General features: G+C 39.6%; 1 protein-coding gene across 2 annotated transcripts in view; it reads right to left on the reverse strand.

Annotated features, from left to right (window-relative positions):
- snx29 (sorting nexin 29) overlaps positions 1-21045 on the reverse strand; it is a 504385-nt gene that overhangs the window by 396022 nt on the left and 87318 nt on the right. For both annotated transcript variants that reach the window (XM_078559132.1, XM_078559133.1), the window contains exon 11: positions 20962-21044. In XM_078559132.1, the coding sequence (XP_078415258.1) occupies positions 20962-21044 (83 nt within the window). The remainder of the gene's footprint in view (positions 1-20961; position 21045) is intronic.

Genomic DNA, 21045 nt, shown 5'->3' on the forward strand with positions numbered 1-21045 from the left:
CAAATGTGAAGGATTCCTTCACTGTGTATGTGAAAATCTTGCTCAAAACTGGTTGTAGCAATTCATCCAACCATCTGGCCAATTCATGTTGTGCAAAACTGGTCATAGTTAAGATAGGGCATAAAAGGACATCACTTTTGTGTATTTTGGGCAGCTGATACTTAAGCGGACACAGCAAGCCGTGAGGACGAACCCTGCCATATATATCACGTGGAAGTTCATCACTCTTAGACAAGTCCAGCAAGCATTTTTTTTAAGCTTACTTCTGAGCAAAAACAGTGTTCAACATTAGATGTGATTCTGCAATTGGACATTTGCTAAGTAACCTCAATGTGCTAAGAATTAAGCTAACAACTGATTAAAGATTGTCATTCGGGCTCGCAGCGTGGCATATTTGCATGTGCTGGAAGCTACATATATTAATACACAACGTCCTGTTTTTTGCAGACAGAAAGAACCTGTATACACATTGCACCTGTTTCAGCTAAACAAAATAACTGACAGCCATTCACTGGTTCATTCCTCAGGGCAATGCCTTGACTAGAGTCAAGCTGTCTAGTTTAAATTTCAAACAATGCTTGGCAGTTAACTGTCAGTCACTATCAGCTGGTGCATTCACCATGGCAACACCTCGACCAATCACAGTCCACTTGCCAGCCAATCAGCACTCTCTTCTCAAGCAGTATAAATTTATGTTCCCTTCACATCTAGTATTCTTGTGCACTGTCCTGATGATTGCAAGGTGAAAAGCTATGACAAAAAAAACCCTCTTTTTTCAACAATATCACAATGAGGATAAGGCACACAGGAAGATTACATTGCTAAATTAACTTGCAAATATTTTGCTGAGTTTTGAAGTCAAAAGAAAATGTTCAAAAAAGGCAGAGAAAATTTAACTGGATTACTGAACAGAGAAGATTAAAAATTGCAAGCCCATAGGATTTGGCAGAGATTTTTCCAGATACTGCTTAATTTGTAAAGCTGATCTGCTTTCCTCTGACCAGAGATAGACTGTTGAGCTCCACAGAATGAAGATTATATATATTTCCCTTTGTACATTCCTGAATTCAATCTATCATTGTGTCTGCCATACGTCTCACCACAAAGTTAAATGAAATTAGGATGGTTTCAAATATTTGGGTCGTGCTGCATCTTCAGTTTATTTAAATCTAGTCAGATACGTTTGCGGTAGGAGAAGCCGTTACTGTGGAAAAGATCCACTGGAACTAGGAAGTCAGATTCAACAGTTCCTTTAGTGGGACACTCACTAAGTCACTATTTTCATTAGAAAGCGGAGGTCAGGGGATTTAGTCAAAAGTTTACATTAATTTTCATGCTGTTAACAGACTAATTATAATTTCAGTAGCCTTTGCATCTCATTAGAGGGTTTCACTGTCATAATTTTCTCCTACTTTTTCTCCTTTGTATTTGGAATCTATTTAGAGGATGCCCAAGAAACAACTGAACTCAAAAACCTGTTGTTTCCAAGAATCATTCACCCAAATTGATTACTACCATTCTTGTAAACTCCAGAATACAAGTCCAATTTACTTAGTCTCTCATCAAAGGACAACCCTTTCATCCCAACAAACAATCGAGTGAACCTTTACTGTACCACTTCCATGTGAATATAACATTCGTGAAATGTGGAGAACAAAACTGCATAAAGTACACCAGCTGTATTCTCACCAAAGCCTTGTACAATTGTAGCAAGACTTCCGTATTCTTGTACTCTAATCCCCATACAATAAAGGCCAACATGTCATTTGCGTTCCTATGTGCTTGCTGTACCTGCATGCTAACTTAGTGTTCCTTGCACAAGTACACACAAGTCTCTCTGAACATCAACATTTACAAGTTTCATGCTTTTTAAAAAATATTCTGCGTTTCTGTTCTTACCACCAAAGTGAATTATTTCACACTTCTTCACATTATACTCCATCTGTCACTTTGTTTCCCATTCGCTCAACCTGTCCATATCTCTTTGCAGCCTCTTTATGCCCTCCTCATAGCTTATAATTCCAACTAAGCAAACAAAGTCAGCAAAATTAGATGCATTACTCGGGGTCTCTTTGTCTCTGTCATTAATACATATTGTAAAGAGTTGAGACCCCAACACTGATCTTTGCAGCAACCCACGATTTACAACCTGTCAACTTGAAAATGCCCCATTTATCCCAACTCTCTGCTTATTATTGATTAACCAATCCTCTTATCCATGCCAATATATCAACCCCGATCCACATGCTCTCTTATCTTGCATATTAGCCTTTTGTGTGGCACCTTATCAAATGCATTTTGGAAACAGAAATATACCACATCTACTGGTTCCCCTGTATGTATTCTACTTGTTACATCTTCAGAAAATTCTAATAAATTTGTCAAACTGGGTTTCCCTTTTGTAAAGCCATGTTGATTTTTGCTTGTTACTAGACTCATTTACACTGGTTAGAAGTGACATACATCTATTCAGAGACCTGTTCTCTACAAAAAAAAATGGAATATGTTCAAGCGTTGCACCTTTTTTGAATTATCCAGGAGCTTAGTTCCCTGTTGCTTTTTTCTCCATGGCAACCCCTCAGCCAATCAGAGTAAACTTCCCAACTAATCAGCAGCCTTTCCTCCTGTAGTATAAATTGTGATCGTTTTAAACTTGGCATTCTCGCATTTGTCCTGATGAGTGCAAGATGAAAAGCTTCAGCAACATGTCTCTTTTTTTCAGCAATATTCAAATTCTTAAGTTATTTACTTGATATGTTAACGGCTATCTTATTTTTTATTTCCCCTTGTTCTGGACTCAACAAGTGGAAACAGTTTCTCCACAACCTTCCTTTAAAAACCCTTCATAACTTTAAAAACCTCTATAAGGTTTCCTCTCAGTCTTCATTTTTCCAGAGAACAGATCCCAACCTGCTCAATCTTTTCTATTAGTTGCATTTGCTTAATTCTGGTATCAAACTTGTAAATCTTTTCTATAGTATATAGAACTATATATATATATATATATATATAGAACCCAGCCCTAGAAGAGCCATCTACAGCTCGTGAAATGTCAAGTGGCTATCTCTCAACAGCCATTACTTGCTTTTTAAAAAAAAGTAATCTGGTACATTTTTCATCATTTTTATGCAAACCTTGCATTTCATTTCCCATTTGCACTGTTGGTAGAAATGTGTTGCTTTGCAACAAGATATCCAACTTACTGTCATCTTCAATCAGTTCCCTCTTAGCATGTCCAATGTAAAATAAACTGAAATGAGCAACAGCATGGTTGATGAATGGGTTTGCCCCACTTTTGACTTGCCTCTCTGTTAAATCTCTCTCGAAATTACACGTAAAGTTAGTCTGGAATATAGCAGTTTTCCAACAAAGCCAGGCACAGTTTGAATAGGCTACGCAAGGATTTGTCGCCTCGTAATTCTCATTGTCAGGTGAGAGGGGATAGCAAAAGAAATATTTCAGAAAATATCAACGCTGATTTTCAGAATTAAATAAGAAGTTTTTTTTTAAAAATAGTATTCACAAGATCATAGGTTTGACACAATTAAACTTTACTGTGAAAAGCCTATATTAGAATTTAAAGTTGTGAATGACAGAGAATCACGACCACAGACCTGTTCCGTGCTACTCCATGACTCAGACTGCATAGAATTACATTACATAGGATATTTAGCACAGAAACACATCCATCACATCCATGCTGGTGTTAATGCTCTACATGAGCATCCTCCCATTCTTCTGCATTCAACTCTATCAAAATAACCTTCTACTCTCTTCTCCTTCATATGTTTATTAAGCTTCCCCTTAAATGCATCCATGCTATTCACCTCAACAACTCCTGTGATACTGAGTTCCACATTCTCACCACTCTCTCAAAATAAATTTGTTCTGAATTCCCTGTTCCACGTTACGCAAGGTATTTTTTTTTCCTGCCCAGTTAGGGAAATCAAAAATATTCTACTTAAACTATAGAATACTTCTATGAAATACACTCCTTGGCTTTACAGAATTTTAAAACTTCAGAGAAAACGATACTCCATGCAAAAACAGCTTATCCAATAAAACACACAATTGAGAGATGAAGCACAGTTGGCATGCCGGATTCCCTAGATAGTGAGCTACCAATCTCAGGCATGACGTCTCGGGGAGGTATTTAATTGTTACTAAATGCTTCACCATGGGTGAGACAAAGGAAAAATTAAATCAGAGGCAGTGTGATCAAAGGACGCTCTTCTGCATTTCATAACTGGCTCGTCAACAGAACCAGAAGCAGATGATTGGGAAGTGGCCTACCTAACTTTTCAGTCAAGAGCCACATACAACTAATGTATACAGAGGAAGAGAAGCAAACAAAAAAATACAAGCACCTTAAAAATGTGGAGATAAAAACAAAGAATGGAGGGGAGCGGAGAGGAAAGAAAAATAATAAATGTCCTACAGGGTAGATATGTTGCCAGTTGTATAAATATTGAAAACACTATATGATTCTGCAGCAGCATCAAAGCCGCTGGATTCATATCGCCTACGTGCCCGAATAGGTCATATTTCAGCTTTTTGGTTATGTACACTAAGTTTCGCATGGAGGGCTGGTAATGGCCCAGCCATCGTGGGCTATTCTTACATATGTCCAAACAATCAGTACAGGAGTATTCACTTAAAGGCCTGGAGGCTGCTTGCATGTCTCATGTGTCTGTGATACAAGAGACATAGCTTAAAGCAATTAATAAAAGCACCAGTAATTTCTACAAGTTGGCAGGTGATGATTGATTGCATCTGTACCATTGGGTCTATTGCTGGTATAATTCCCATTTTAATGCTTTGTGAGTGAATTCTAGCTTCACTCAGCAAGTAGTTCTTACCCGGTCTCATTTACAGTTTTAATCTGGGTTCAGTTGGGAATTGTTTAAGTATATATAAAAAAAAGCATCCTGGTTGCTGATGCACAATATTTACACCAGCTCCTAGAGAACTCCACAGCTTTACTATCACGCTTATTGGAACAAAATGGCCTAATGGCATAAAAGTGAATAAAAATTGAATTGAATTCACACCAAAGAAGCACATTCTTAAATTGACACACATTGATAATACATGGCAATGTATGTACTTTATAATTTCTACATCATTATCACATATATATATCATTTCATTAAGCTTTAACATCGTCTGTTCAAAGCCCCTCTAAACGAACATAATGTGAAGGCAGAATGTTCCTGCAATTATTTTCACTGAACACCAAGGTCTGAAACTACAAAAATCCAGCATGAATCTGGTGCCACTGCTGCAAAGACAAACAAAATACAATTGCGCCACCTGGTGGATTATCTTGCCACAATCAAAACATTTGACGCCATCAACTAGAATTTCATCTCAAGATTGCCACCCATCCCAGATAATGTGACAGCAAGTTTTGTAAAACAAACTAGAGACAAAAATTCCACAAGCTAATTTTATAGGGTATTTTTGCACAAATTGACAACTCTAATTTCCTCCGGCTTTCAAATAAATTCTCAAGTCAAAAAATTCAAGGACTGTAGTGACAAATATAAACTAGTTAGGCAATTGCACGTTGAATTGTCAAACACAATACTTGACAACAGCCTAGAAGTAGATTTTAGTTGGTGCCACATTTCAAGTTTTCTTTTAAAATTATCAACTTTTTCTCTTTAGGTGAATTTCAAGGGTACAAATTTAAGTACTGCAGAGTATTTTCCCAAATTTTGCACCAGTGTCAGCTTCAAGTAGTCATTACTTCTGGGTAAACTCGATACTTCTCAACAGCATGCCTCAGAACAGCCCTGCTGCATCAATACGACATTTCAATTCCCTACACTTGTCTCTCTTATGTAGTTAGGTGAGAGAAGGGATGGGCACAAGGGAGGTCCAGAGGGGAGGTAACTTTTATTTTTAAAACAACAATTAAAATGGACCCTGATAACTATGAGAAATGTTTTACTGACATCCATTATATTTCTTGGAATAAGTATGAGAATATTAAACCAATCTACCTTCTCCTGCATCACCCAGAACTCCAAAACAGCACAAAGGATAAGTTTTTCCACCATCATTATACTTAGCATGGTATTCAAGTGATTATTCAGTTTAATCAGGAGCCTCAGTCATTGACATTGTCCAACAAGGTTTGAGGTTCTTTCAGCTTGTTTGGATGAAAGTGTGCAGGGCAGGTGAGCTGACTGGCCATGATACAGGAAGCCATTCAAGTGGAGAGGAGCAAAAAGGAATGTAGTGATAGTAGGGGACAGTACAGAGAGGTGGAATGACACAACAAAGAGCGAGAGTCCAAAAGGCTGCGTTACCTGATCGGTGCCAGGGTTCAGGACATCTGCTCAGGGTTAGAGAGGAACCTGCAAAGGGAGGGGGAGGGTCCAGTCATCGTGGCCCATATAGATATCAACACCACAACAGATTATCTTTAATCTGAACCATTTACCAGACAGAAATATGTAGAAGATAATGGCCTGACATTTGCAGTTATAATGACGGAGAAACTGTCAGTGTTCACTATTATTACTATGCAAAATTTACAGCAATTTCTGGCATCCACATATGGACAATTAAATGCAGAAATCCGGAAGCTGCTTTCAGTGATACTCTGTTCCTCCAGAGGGGTGCGCTGTTGCAGTCTTCACAGATGCAATCAACCCAGAATCAGTGAATTAATATATCAACTTTTTACACAATATTCTCACTCCAAAAATCATGGAAGAAATAGGCTTGATGAATGAGGTGTAACTGAGTTTTTAAATGGGTGTTAAGTCATAATTACTACTGAACAACCTATCTAGCCCTGAAAAACTAATTTTAGAGGTGGTCATTTAGTAGTACAGAGCATGGATATTGCTGAAAAAGAAAACACTTTTTGTCGAAGCTTTTCATCTTTCATTCATCAGGAGAATTCACAAGAATACCAAATGTAAAGGGAACAACAATTTATACTGTATGAGAAAAGAGTGCTCATTGGTTGGTAAGTGGACTCTGGTGGAGAAGCACCAGTTGATGGTTAATGACAGCTGCCTGGCTTAAATTTCAAACAATGCTTGGCAGTTAACTGACAGTCACCATCAACTTGTGCATTTTCCATGGCAATGCCTCTACCAATCAGGGTCCACTTGTCAACCAATCCACACTCTCTTCTCATTCAGTATAAATTGTTGTTCCCTTTACGTTTGCTATCCTTGCGTATAGTCCTGGCAAGTACAAGGCGAAAAGCTTCAACAACAAAAAAAATCTTTTCTCAAAGTGCGGAAAGTCCATCACTTCATTCCATGAGCAAGATTCTATGATTTCCGAAATTAAAATATTATTTTAAAGATTGTTTGTGATACTTCAGCTTCTACCTTGATCCCATGCACATAGAATCATACGTCCCCATCTTTATTTTGCTTTCTGCAAAATGATTAATATAATCCGTGTTTTCCACTTTCTAGTATGCTGTCTGAAGAACTTTCACAATCTGATTGGCTGCACAGCCTGCTTGATGACTTAATAAAATATATAAAAAGGAAAACAATTAACTGAATAAAATATTAAGTAATTAATTAAAAGACATTAAGGATGTCAGGACAGGTGATGTGTCAAGGCTGCCACATGTGGGTGCTCCTGGATGTCACTGTGAGCCCCAGGGCAAGCGCTTCTGCAGTAAGTGTTCGCAGTTCGAGGAGCGACGGCTCAGAGTTACTGAGCTGGAGGCTGAGCTGCAGAGACCACGATGCATCAGAGAGGGGAAAAGTTACCTAGACACTTTGTACCAGGAGGCGGTCACAGCTGTTGGGATAGGGTCTTCTGACTTGAGTCAGTGGTCAGGGACTGGAAGGTGTGAGTTTGAGTGAGGCAGGTAAGGGGACTCAGAGAACAGGAGCCCCAGCCACTGACATTGTCTGACAGGTATGAGATTCTTTCAACTTGTTTGGATGAGAGTGGGGGCTGCAGGGTGAGTGAGCTGACTGGCATGGTACAGGAAGCCACTCAGGTAAGGAATGCAGTGGTAGTAAGGGGCAGTATAGTGAGGGGGGATTGACAATGTTCTCTCCAACAAAGAGCAAGACTCCAGAAGGCTGCGTTGCCTGACAGGGTTCAGGACATCTGCTCAGGCCAAGAGAGGAACTTGCAGTGGGAGGGGGAGGATCCAGTCACTGTGGTCCATGAAGGTACCGATGACATAAGCAGCAAAAGCAAAGAGGTTCTGCATAGTCAGTATGAGGAGTTAGGCATCAAATTAAGAAGCAGAACCTCAAAGGTAATCATTTCTGGATTATTACCTGAGCCACGTGCAAATTGGCATAGGGCAAATAAGATTAGAGAAGTGAATGTGTGGCTCAAAAACTGGCGTGATAGAAGTGGATTCCGGTTCGTGGGGCACAGGCACCAGAACTGGGGAAAGTCGGAGCGGTACCATTGGGAAGGTTTATACCTGAAGCGTGCTGGGGCTAGTGTTCCAGCGAGCTGCATAACTAAGGAAGGAGAGAGGATTTTAAACTAAATAGTGGGACAAGGGATCAAATTTGGGAAGATGTGGTAAATCAAAGAGTAGAGACAAAGCAAGAAAGAAAGGTACTAATATGGGAAATGATAAACAGTCCATGACAGGAAGAGATAGAGAGTGCAAATCTAAGAGTAAATCAGCAGATAAAGCTAGAGGTTATAAAAATAATAAAAGTACAAAACTAAAGGCTCTGAATGCATGTAACATTCAAAACAAATGTACTCAAATCAGATCAGTAAACAAATGATAAGCTCAAATAGAAGTAAATAAGTACAATCTGATAGCCATCACAGAGACATGGCTGTAGGATGATATAGATTGGGACATGAATATTGAAGGGTACATGACATTTAGGGAGGATAGGGTGGCTCTGTTAATGAATCATGGTAATAACACAATGGAGAGGGATGACCTAAGCTCAGGAAACCAGGATGTAGAACAGGTTTGGGTAGAGACGAGAAATGATAAAGGCAAGAAGTCACTTGTGGGAGTGGTGTTCAGGCCCCCTAACAGTACCCACACGGTAGGATGGAGTATAAAGAAGAAATAGTGGGAGCTCGTCAGAAAGGTACAGTGATAATCCTGAGGGATGTTAATCTACATATAGACTGGAAAAATCACATGGGCAAAGGTAGCCTAGATGAGGAATTCAGAGAATATTTTCGGAATAGTTTCTTAAAAGAGCATTTCACAGAATCGTTACAGTAGAGAAGAAGGCCATTTGGCCCATCATGTCTGCACCGGCTCTCTGAGCACGTTTTGAAGCCAACCATAGAGCAGACTATGCTAGACCTAGTATTGTGCAATGAAATAGGATTAATGACCTCATAGTGAAGGCACCCCTCGGTAGCAGCCACCATAATATGATAGAATTTTACATTTTACATTCAGTGTGTGGGAGAGAAGAGTGGATCCAAGACTAGTATTTTAAGCTTAAATGAGGACAATTCTGAGGGCATGAAATCAGCTAAAGTGAAATGACAAATTAGGTAAGGGATAGGTCAACGGAGATGCAGTGGCAGACATTTAAGGGGATATTTCAGATTACAAAGAATAGATACATTCTAATGAGAAAGAAAAATTCCAGGGAGAGGGCCCACTATCCGTGGTTAACTAAAAAAGTTAAAGATATACCAAATTTGAAGAAAAAGCATATCATTGTGCAAAGATGGTCGGTGAGTCAGGAGATCGGACAAAATATAAAAAACAAACAGTGGCTAAAAGATTAATAGGGTGAGAAAAATTATAGTACAAGAGAAAGCTAGCTAGAAATATAAAAGACAGATAGCAAGAGTTTCTACAGATATTTAAAAAAGAAAAGAGTTAGCAAAGTGAGCATTGGTCCTATAGAAAGGGAGTCTGGGGAATTAATCATGGAAAGTAAGGAGATGGCAGATGCACTGAACAGGTCTTTTGCATCGGTCTTCACTATGGAGGATACAAGTAACACCCTAGAAATAGTAAATGTAAATCAGAAAATGGAAGGAAGGGAGGAACTCAGGGAAATTACAATCACCAGGGAAGTGGTACTGAGCAAACTGCCGGAGCTGTGGGCTGACAAGTCCCCGGGTCCTGATGGATTTCATCTTAGGGTCTTAGAAGTGAGATAGTTGATGCATTGGTTTTAATGTTCCAAAATTGCCTAGATTCGGGGAAGGTTCCATTAGACTGGAAAATAGTGAATGTAATTCCTTCATTCAAAAAGAAATGGAGACAGAAAGCAGGAAACTACAGGCCATATGGCTTAACATCTGTCATAGGGAAAATAGACATTATAAGAAGGCACTTAGATAAATTCAAGGTAATCAGGCAGATTCAACATGGTTTTGAGAGAGGGAAATCATGTTTAACCTATTTATTGGAGTTCTTTGAAGAAGTAACATGCGCTGTGGATAAAGCCTAGGCTTGTGTCCGCTGGAGTTTAGATGTGTAAGAGGGGATTTGATTGAAACATACAAGATCTGAGGGATCTTGACAAGGTGGATATGGAAAGGATGTTTCCTCTTCTGGGAGAATCTAGAACTAGGGGTCACTATTTAAAATTAAGGGGTCACCCATTTAAGGCAGAGCTTAGGAGATTTTTTTTTCCTCACAGGGTCGCGAGACTTTGGAACACTCCTCCTCAAAAGGCGGTGGAAGCAGAGCCTTTCAATATTTTTAAGGCAGAACTAGATAGGTTATTGGGGGTAGAATGTGGACTTGAGGTTACAATCAGATCAGCCATGATCTTGCTGAATGCAGGCTCGAGGGGCCGAATGGCCTACTCCTGCTCATAATTCGTATGTTCACATGTTTGTATGTTCTCTAATGCTGAACACCACAGATCCCCTATTGATGGCACTAGATTGAAAGTCAAGTGGCACAGTGGTAACATTACTGGACTAGTAATTCAGAGGCTAATGGTCTTGGGACATTGGTTCAAATCCCACCACAGAAGCTGGTGGAATGTAAATTCAATTCATAAATATGGAATTAAAAGCTAGCCTCAGTCATGGTGACAATGAAACTATTGGATTGTTGGAAAATCCCATCTGGTTCACTAAGTCCATTAGGGAAGGAAATTTGCCATCCTTTACCTGGTCAGCCTACATGCGACTCCAGACCCACAGCAATGTGTTTGACTCGTAACTGCTCTCTGAATTGGCCTGGCCCAGCAAGCCACTTAATTGTACCAAATCACCAAAGATAAGTTGAAAGGACTGCAGCTCACCACCACCTTCTCAAGGGAAATTAGGGATGGGTAACAAATGCTGGCCTAGCCAGCGACACTTACATCCCATGAAAGTAATTTTAAAAAACAGGAATTTCAACGCTCTGGGGCCCACTAAATCTTTGCGCGCAATTTTCTTCGGGGTCTGTGGTGAATGCCATCCCTTCGGTGCTGACCACAAAGTCTGTAACAACGAACATTTATTGGGAACGACAACATAAAAATTTAAATCGAGTTGTTCAGATAACTTTCTGAACCATAGCCTCAAAGTTTCAATAGATAATAATTAATTCACAGCCAAATAGTATATCACCTTGAAATATTGGAAGAACTATCAATCTGTCAAACCTTTTCATGTCCAGGTCTGATGAGTTCTTCCATTTAGGATCAAATGAAGCCATTCATGGTGATGCCCTCCAGTCAAATCCTTTAAGTTTCAGTTGTGTAACCATATTCACCCCCCCATACCCCAGAGCCCAAAGGCTTCGGTTTCCCAGGGTTGCTTAGTGGGTCATATCTTTGAACTTGTTCCTTGCTATCCATTACTAATCATGTACCCTGTAATTATGCTCCTTGTGAGTCAGAAGATAGGCTCACAACAAAAGGCTCAGCAAGTCTCAATAGAAATCTCTCTCCAGCTGGGTCAGAGATGCCTGACACCCACAAAAGGATTTCTCTCCTTTTCTGTTCTCCCAACCCACAATCCAAACAACCACTCTCCCTACTCCCCATCATTGTCCCATACAGCAGATGGTTCTCTCTCTCTCTCTTTCCTGGTCTTTCCTGTACTTCAACAGAGCATATTTTCTTTTTCTACCTCTGCCCCCCTTTCATTGGAACTCTTGGACGTTTCCTTTTCTTCATTCACCCTTCCTTTCCTCAAAATAATCTTCCTTGCCTAGCTCTAACACTTCAGTGCCCAAAACTCACTCACTCTCTCTTTTCTCCCCATTGGGAGAGCCACAGCATTACTGAAATAATAATATTGCCTCTGACACAAGCATGTATTGGACCCATCAGTTATATGAACAGGGAAACATTTTTATCCACATGCTTTGGAGCCCCAAACACAAGCAGACACCAAGGAAGTACTATATATTTAATAAAAAACAGGCTCCTTCACTTGCATTTTGTGCCGTAACATTGGGTGTTTAAGTTTGGAAAGAGAGTAAACAGGGTTGGAACTATGAAACAAATAGAAAGAGAGAGAGTGTATTATAGTCAAGCGCATCAGTACGTGTTGTGCTGTTCATCGAGGAGGGGTAAAAATTGTTAAAACTAAACATATGGGCAAGTTTATGATTTTGTTTGGCGAATTTGTTTGTTACATGTTACTTTAGGAGTACATACGGAGATACAAGAAGTGTAATGGTGCCTGCAACTTAGAACATTTTGTTTATTGAACTGTGAAAAAGAATTTTTCTTCTGTAAGATGCAACGAGAGATAAAGTTGAAGTTGAACAGAAGGATTTTACTTAATATGACAAACAAACATGGAAGATAACCAATTAATAGTGAGAAAATCAAAGTTAACCTATGAAAAAGAAAAAGATGTTTATCTAATGACGAGAAAGACAACTGACATTAGAGACATTACTGCAAAAGAAATTATGACCACAGGTGCTTTTATCCAGTTTTGGCACTCTTTAAAAAAGAAACCAGCAATCTCATTTGATTCAGGTGCTTAAGCCAGCACACTTCATGTTCACTGATGACGACACACATACTGCAGGACTAATGATGGTAATGCTATCCATGCCTGTTTCACCAGAAGCTGATTAAAATATACATTGGCTCTATTATTTCCAGGTAAAATGCTTGATTATCTTTCTTTGTTTTCATATGTAGGGATGGCCTAAAAAAAAATTAGCACCTCTGGCTAGTTGATGGGACAATGTAAAGAAAAATGTGGTCACAACTGAGGTTTGACAATATCCATAATCACTTTGCCATAAACTGAATTGAGCAATAAGGTAATAAAGCTGACAATTCCCACGCTAAAGGTTTTCCAAACAGACTGTCATTAAGAATAGCAGATCAATTCATCAATAGTAAGCACTTCATTTCTACTGGGTAATATTAGCTTCTAAAACAAAAATTAAGGGTTTTTTTATTTGACAACCAATCAAAACATTGATCCTAATTTCAGAATTAACAATACATACAATAATAATAGCAATCATTGCCACAATATTCAAACGCACACTTTGGAAACTAAAAGATAGGGCAAAGTAGTTGAAAAGGAATACCTTATTTCATTCTTTGTTAGCTTCTGGTTTGTACACTTCAGGATAAAATTAAACAAATAAGACCAACATCACTAATGAAAGGTAATTTTCACCGAGAATATTCTTCAAAACATAATTTATGTTATTCTTAGAAATGGGTCTTTTCACAAAAATACAAATAAATCGACTCATGGTACTATCCAATCCACAAAAAAAATATATTGCTATGTCAATGGTTCTGCAGCCTGTTGTATATTTGAATGGATAGTCCTCCACAAAAGTAGTTTTTAAACTGGCATGTAATATTTCCTGGACTGCAGTTCTGCTGCAAAAGTAGTACATAAGCCAAGACCTTGCTTCACATCATATGATTTAGGATCTCATCACCAGGCAACAGCTGAATTCAGTGACAATTTTCACTCAGTGCCAGCTTGGTCATTATGCACAGCAGCCCACCTGATAAATAAAACTGCATGATTCACTCAGTGAAAGTACACCACCTGCCTGCTGAGTCACAAAGCTTCTCAGAAGGCACTGATTACTCATCTACCTGTTCATCTTGGAGGGCATCCTGTTATTCAGCTACCAAAATGGAAAAACTCAGAGCACTGAATGTACCTATTGAAGAGCAACCCAATTCTAACACTGTCCCATCAGGCACAACACATCATCCGTCATTCCAGAAAAAAACATATCTATCAGTATTGCACATCAGCAATTTGAACATAAGAGGGCTTTTTCATTACTGCATCACTTTTTCTGGCAATAGTTACAACTGCATTTTGCCCACGTTTTGTTCCCAGGTGTTCCAATCCCAGCTGTTACGACCCCAGCGGATGTTACAACCGGACAAGCCAGGTCCTAGGGTGGGAACCAGCTTGCTAGATCCTAACTTTTATTTTTTTGTTAAAGTACATGGAGAGTGGCTACCCAGGGCCACAGGAGTCATCTGATGAACTTTTAACAAAAGAATAAAACATTTGTTAAATAAGAAAAGATTAACTATATCACAATACTCCTTCACACACAACTGAACCTTCCCAGATATATACAGATTTGTAAGGATAACACAAGTTACAAAAGCTATCTGATACGCTAATGTTCTCAGTAAGTACACAGTCCACGTAAACTAGGCGACCCGTGGTCAGGCACACCTCAGTCTGAAACCAAGTGACAGATGCCACCTCAAACAGATGCTATTGTTCTGTCCTCAGCTCCCCCCAGATTCTTGTCACACCGTGAGCCAACAGGTCTCACTGAACTCTGTCTTTCACACAAGGGCTTCCAATCTCCACTCTCAAAGAACTCACTCTTGAATCTTCCCCCAAACGACGCTTTCTCTCAGAATCCTTCGACATCGGTCCATGTCCAGGGTTTCAAACTCTCCTTCTGATGTTCCTCTCCCCAGGTTCAACACATGCATTCAAGCTTCCTTCCACGCACTCTCTCTCACTGACTCAGCCTTGGCAACAGAACACCACTGCTTCAAATGGCCATAGTGAAGAGTTACAAATCTTCGGCTGTCCCCTTGGATCTTCCGGCTTCTTGCTTTACATCTGCTTCCTGCAGATTTCTTCTCTTTAAACCTGAAAGCTTGGAGCCTTCCTCTCTGCTCCTTACTTGCATTTCCACAGAGCAGAACCTTTTCCAGATTCCTGTCCTTGCCCTTCGACTAGACTGTCCTCGCCCTTCGACTAGTCTGTCCTCTGGGGACCTTTCTTGTTTGGGGACTTTCTTCTTCGTTTCTGGAACCTGCTCCTGCAGTTTCCTCTCCTGTCCAGCTTCTCCTGGCAGCTGGCTTCAACTTAAGTTTGGGACTTGCTATCTGTCCCTCTGCGGTCCAGCCTCTGTGGAACCCTGGCTTCAACTGAACTGAAACTGCTTTTCTAGTTCTCTGTCCATGTGTGTGGGTCTCCCTCTCTGAACCCCTGTTGCTAGGCAACAGCATAGCGTTTTTTGAACCATTTTAACTTTTCCAAGCCACTACCCACCACCCCCGCCCGCCACTTGAAAACACAGCTCTCCACTTCAAGGGTCATAAAACTCATTAGAAATGCAAGGTATACAAACCTATTGTCTCCACTCAAAAATGAATCTGGTTCCCACAAATAGAAAAAAATATTAATTGAACTTAAACTTAAAGATATATCTTATTCCTAACACACCCAAATACACATATAACTTACTTAAACTATCTCTACTTTTTAAACTTAACCAACCAGGCGATAAACAAACAATAATCAAAAATGAAAACCTAACTTTTTTGCCTGTCAAATATTAGGACAGCTCTACTGAAAATTACTCCCTTGTATCTACGAACTTAACCAAGTTTTTTGCAAAACTTTAGCATTAACAGTTAACTTTTTTTTATTCATTCACAGGATGTCAGCTTCGCTGGCTGGGCCAGCATTTATTGCCCAGCCCTCAAATTTAAATATATTTATTTCTAAATATACTACCACATCTATCTATATGTCTATCTTCGACCAATAGCTTATTCAAAAAATATCTTGCATCCAGTATGTTCTTCCTGTCCACAAAGTTTTTCTCAGTCGCAGTTCAGGTTCGTGATTTGTGCATCAACGTTTAAGATTGAAACTGCCTGGCTGGAACCTGCAGGCTCTGCGCTACTGGCAAGACATCACACGCAATTGATGGCATCTCAGAAAACAACAAGCGCTGTTCCAACAATTTTCACCCATTATATCAATAGTCAGAAAATCACAAACCAAGGAGTTGCGATTTTTCCACTAGTTGCCCACTGCACAAAAAACCCTGCTAGTGGCACAGAGCCTCAAAGAGGACCAAGGTCCATGCCAATTTTATTTTTTTTTTAAAAAGAATGGTGGGAAAATTCTCTTTCATCGTGTCAACTTATTGCTGGACCACCATAATTCGATGTTTTTCCAATCACATCTGATTTCTAGATCGAGTGAAGCAACAGAAAAGCTCCACTAGCTTTTCCAATGCAAGCTTCGACACCTGACATGCACCTCTCTCCATCATCTTACACAAGACTGCCTAAATTACATGAAAAAAAATGCTGTTTACAGTCAATCAACTTCAAAATGTACTTGTTTGTCAGAATTTTCCACTGTTGACGTATAATACAACTTTGGTGGCTGTGTCTGCAATGTTGTTTATCTTCCTTTGCGTGACTTCTATTTTCAATTATTCATGAGCCTGATAACATCTTCAAAACCTAGGTCCCCAAGTTCTCCACAGGTCCATGCAATGCCTGATTTTGTAAGAGATTGATCTCATAATGAGACATTCTGAAAATGAGACAATCACAATGCCAAAAAATATAGAGGACACGACGCAGCTGTCTGTCACCAGTTGTTAAATTGAAGCAGTAGGATAACTCATTGCTAGTTCTTACTACACACTGTGCTTCTTCATACAGAATCCCTCTAACGCTAACGACTTCCCTAGATAACCAGTGTGCCTTGAAAACCTGCCATAATGAAGTTTTGTAAATACTATCAACTGCCTTCTGAAAGTCAATAAAATTCAGCACAAGTTACTGTAACATTACTGAGCAAAGCACAGAATAGCAGAGTAGAGGCCTGTCTGACAAAAACCAGCTTGCACCTCTCAGAACCTGCCATCAGTAGCTGTCCGAATTTTGTTGAGGATAATGGTACAGGACTTGCCACATAGAATAATGTAATACCACAGCAGTTGCCACAATCAATTCCGTCCCCCAGCTTGGGAAGCTCGATGTTCGATCCTTTGGTCCAAACACTTTTGCTGTTATTTCTTTTCCCCCCACACCAAAGAAATAGACATAAGATGCTAGCCAAATTTTAATCTCCACTTTCTTTGACCAATCCCACACAAACGTAATCAACTATGGATAACATTTTGTTCTTTAAGTTAGCTATGGTGGAACTCAGCTCCTACATTGGAATTTTCACAACTGACCTCCAGTTCAGCCATTTTTCAACGGAGCTCAAGTCAATCCTAATGTATGAAGCTGCCTCGTTCAAGATTTCATGAAAAGTGGTCTTGCCCACGACCTCTTCATATCTTCTGTTTCGGTGGCAAGTAAATCAGTTTGTTTCTGACAGAGCCTTCATTGTAGTGTTCAAAGCGTCTTGCATGTTCCTTTATAATCTGATAGAATATTCTCATAACTCCCACTATTGCAGCCATTGCTCGTTTGCCAATGTAATTTCTTTTGTCTTCATGTGCTGAGCATTTAACTGCCTTGTATTTTTCTTTAAATTCTTTTTTCTTCCACATTTTAGCATCTGGCATAGGTAGAATCAAATCACAGAAGGTCATTCTTCCGATTGTGCCTGTGCCAACATTTTTAAAGAACGATCTGATTAATCCCACTGCACTCTCCTGCTCTTTCCTCAGAACAACTTATCTCATAATACTGCAAATCTTTCTTTTTCGTGCATATAACCAGTTCTCTTTTAAAAATTACTATTGAGACTGCTTCCACCAACACTTCTGGGAGTGCATTCCCCATCACAACAACTCGCTGCGTAAAATTACTTCTCCTTCAGAGTCTTCAGCCAATTATCTTAAATCTGCATCCTCTGGAGAATGGGGCCAAGCATGGATGAGGAGAAAGATCTTGAAGCTGATGCAGTGGATAGACTGTGGAGGCCGACAAAGGCAGAAGCAATAGCTGAATGGACCTTTACGTTGGACAGGATGCAGGTAGCAAAGTTCCAAATGATTTGGAGTTTATGAGTGGTGAATCTTGGGAGTTTGGCAGCAGGGTGTTTGAAAAGTCTTAAACACCCAGTATATGCAAAAATATGACTTTGGGGGCCAGAAAATGGGGCCATCTCATACATTGGGTCAACTTATTTGCCACAATCTATCCTAGGTCAATAATTGGAAGGCCAGGGCAAAAAGAGGGACTATCGCCAACAACCAAGTGTTTTTACCTTAAACTGAGCAATCCAGCTTCTCTTCCCATTCCCACATCATTACCTCTGGTGGCCTCCAAGGATCTATCTTTGGACCCTTCTATTACCAACTCCCTCGACTCCTCCACTGCATCAGATTGCTTCTTTGAGCAGAAATTTCCTCCAATTAAATAACGGGAAGACCAAAACCATTGTCTTCAGTCCTAGCCACAAACTCTGCTCCTTTACCACTATTTACATCCATCTACCTGGCAACTGGCTCAGGCTGAAACAAACTGTTCACAACCTCAATGTCATATTTGACCGCGAGATGAGCTTTCAACTACATGTCCGTTTTTTCGCTAAGACCATCTATTGCCACCTCCAGAAGATCACCCATTTCCAACCCTGTCTCAGACTTGAGTGCTTTAAAGCACTCCAAACCAGCCTCCACATTCTACTCTCTGCAAACTTGAGGTCACCCAAACCTCTGTTACCACCATTGCTTACCCATATTGGCTCCCTGCTAAACAACTTCTCAACTTTAAAATTCTCAACACAAAAACAGAAACAGAAATACCTGGAAAAACTCAGCAGGTCTGGCAGCATCTTTCCTTGGTTTCAAATCCCTCCATAGCTTGGCCACTCCCTACTTGCTCCAAGATATCTCTGCTCCTCTTATTCAGGCCCCAATTTTAATCCTTCCACCATTGGCGACTGTGCCTTTAGGTGCCTAGGTCCTAAGTTTTGGAATTCCCTCCCTATGCCTCTCCTTATCTTGCCTTCCTCCTTTAAAAAGTTCCTTAAAACCTACCTCTTTGATCAAGTTTTTGGTCAACTGCGCTTAGGTGGCTCAGCATCATATGTTGTCTTAAAATGCCTCTGTGAAGTGCCTTGGGGTGCTTTATTATGTTAAAGAGGCTATAGAAATTCAAGTTGTTGGTGAAATCTGCACAATCAAGAATCAACCAGGCTAAAGTATATAAGTGTAACATCGGCATTTATTTAAGGTTGGATGAATATCAGCATACGGGAGAGTTAGTCAGTTTTATCCACTTTCAGACAGTTGCCATCCTAATCTGTCTATAGATTGGAACACAAAGATAACAACAGCTTCTTCAACTAGCTCCAACTCTGGGCTTATAATCATAATTGCAGCTTTTACAATTACAATGACATTGCAGTTTCTAAGCTTTCCTCCTACTTATTATATTTTTGCTATGTGAAGTGCAACAACCAAGCTAAATTTTAAGCCTCATTTGTTGATGGTTGGTGAAGACTGCATACTAGAAACCCGCATCTAATACCGATCATGAATACATTCACAATAAATGTGAAGGAGTCTTTTCTTTTGTTGAAGAATTGCCAATAACAGAAGAAAAACAGAAAGCTGGTGTCAAACTACATCGAGTAAACAATGCATCAAAGCATCCAATATCAAGTGCTGAATTAAATGCCATTACAAACTTCACCTATCTGAGAAGTATGCTGTTCAGCATTGTGTTTAAGAAATAAACTCTCGCTCAATTCATAAAGACCATTCGCTCCTTTTGCGGACTGGAAGAGCAAGTCTGAGATCACCATAGTATCAGCTTGCATACCATAAAGAAAGTCTGAGACACAGTTGTGATCTTAACTCTCCTGCCGAATTATTACATTTAGTTAAATTACAACCATTACTTTTATCAGAGTAACACATTTCATCTCCATCACCATGGATCTATTATGCATATCAAACAAAAGAACCAGGGTGTGAATTATAAGGTGAAAAAATAATAGCGTTGACACAATGTGAAGAAAGGTACAGACTCAGTGGTGGTGCATGTTTCTGGACAGACAATCAGAATGAAGGATGACAAGCTTCTCTTGACACATTTAACAGGCTAGACAGGAGAAGCATTTTGAAAACATACTGAAGCTGTGTAGCACTGACAGAGACAAATGGGAGATGCAGTATACCAAATGGGATGACATTCAATGATACAAAGTGAACAACTGTTAAATCTAATGCCATTGGCATTGTCTTATTACAGAAATAACAGTAGCAGCAAAAGCTAAGTGGCAAACAGGGTTTTGTGTCTACACACAGAAAAATTACTGTGTTTCATGAACTGAATGAGAGAGCCGCAAGGAGCTCCATAAATAATGAACAGCTCTCAAACATTTGATCAAAGGTCTAGCAACCACGTGACTTCAAGCAACTAAATAAATTGATCTTTTAAATTACCAAAATATCCATCTCTATATTCCCCTGCCTCAACACAACACTGCAATCATGTAACTCCAAACTCTCACACATGCCCTTTTTCCTTCACTATACCAATTATGGCAGAGCCATTAGCAACTGGGTGCTTCTCCCTACAATTCCTTCCATAAACTTCTCTGCCCTTCTTTCTTTTCCTCGATCTCTTTCATTTTTCTCTGTCTCTTTGTTTTCTCTCTCTCTTTTGCTCCGTAGTGGAAAACTGCTCGAATCCACATCTTAAAACAGCCCAAAACTAAGTGATTAGATCAAGAACTCAATCTTCAAAAACTGTTATAGAATCCAGATACAGCATACATAGTTGGTCAAAAGGACAAAAATTAACAAGGAAATTGTTTTTAGATCCAATTAAATCTAACCACTAAATATTTTGTAAAGACACTCACCAACAGTCATTGATTCTGGGACAGTAGAAACTGGCAAAAGACCACCAACAATATCAGCCTGAAGTGGAGTAGCAGCTTCAGCAC

This window comes from Cetorhinus maximus, chromosome 15 (assembly GCF_964194155.1).
Source record: "Cetorhinus maximus chromosome 15, sCetMax3.hap1.1, whole genome shotgun sequence".
In the NCBI taxonomy this organism is placed as follows: Eukaryota; Metazoa; Chordata; class Chondrichthyes; order Lamniformes; family Cetorhinidae; genus Cetorhinus; species Cetorhinus maximus.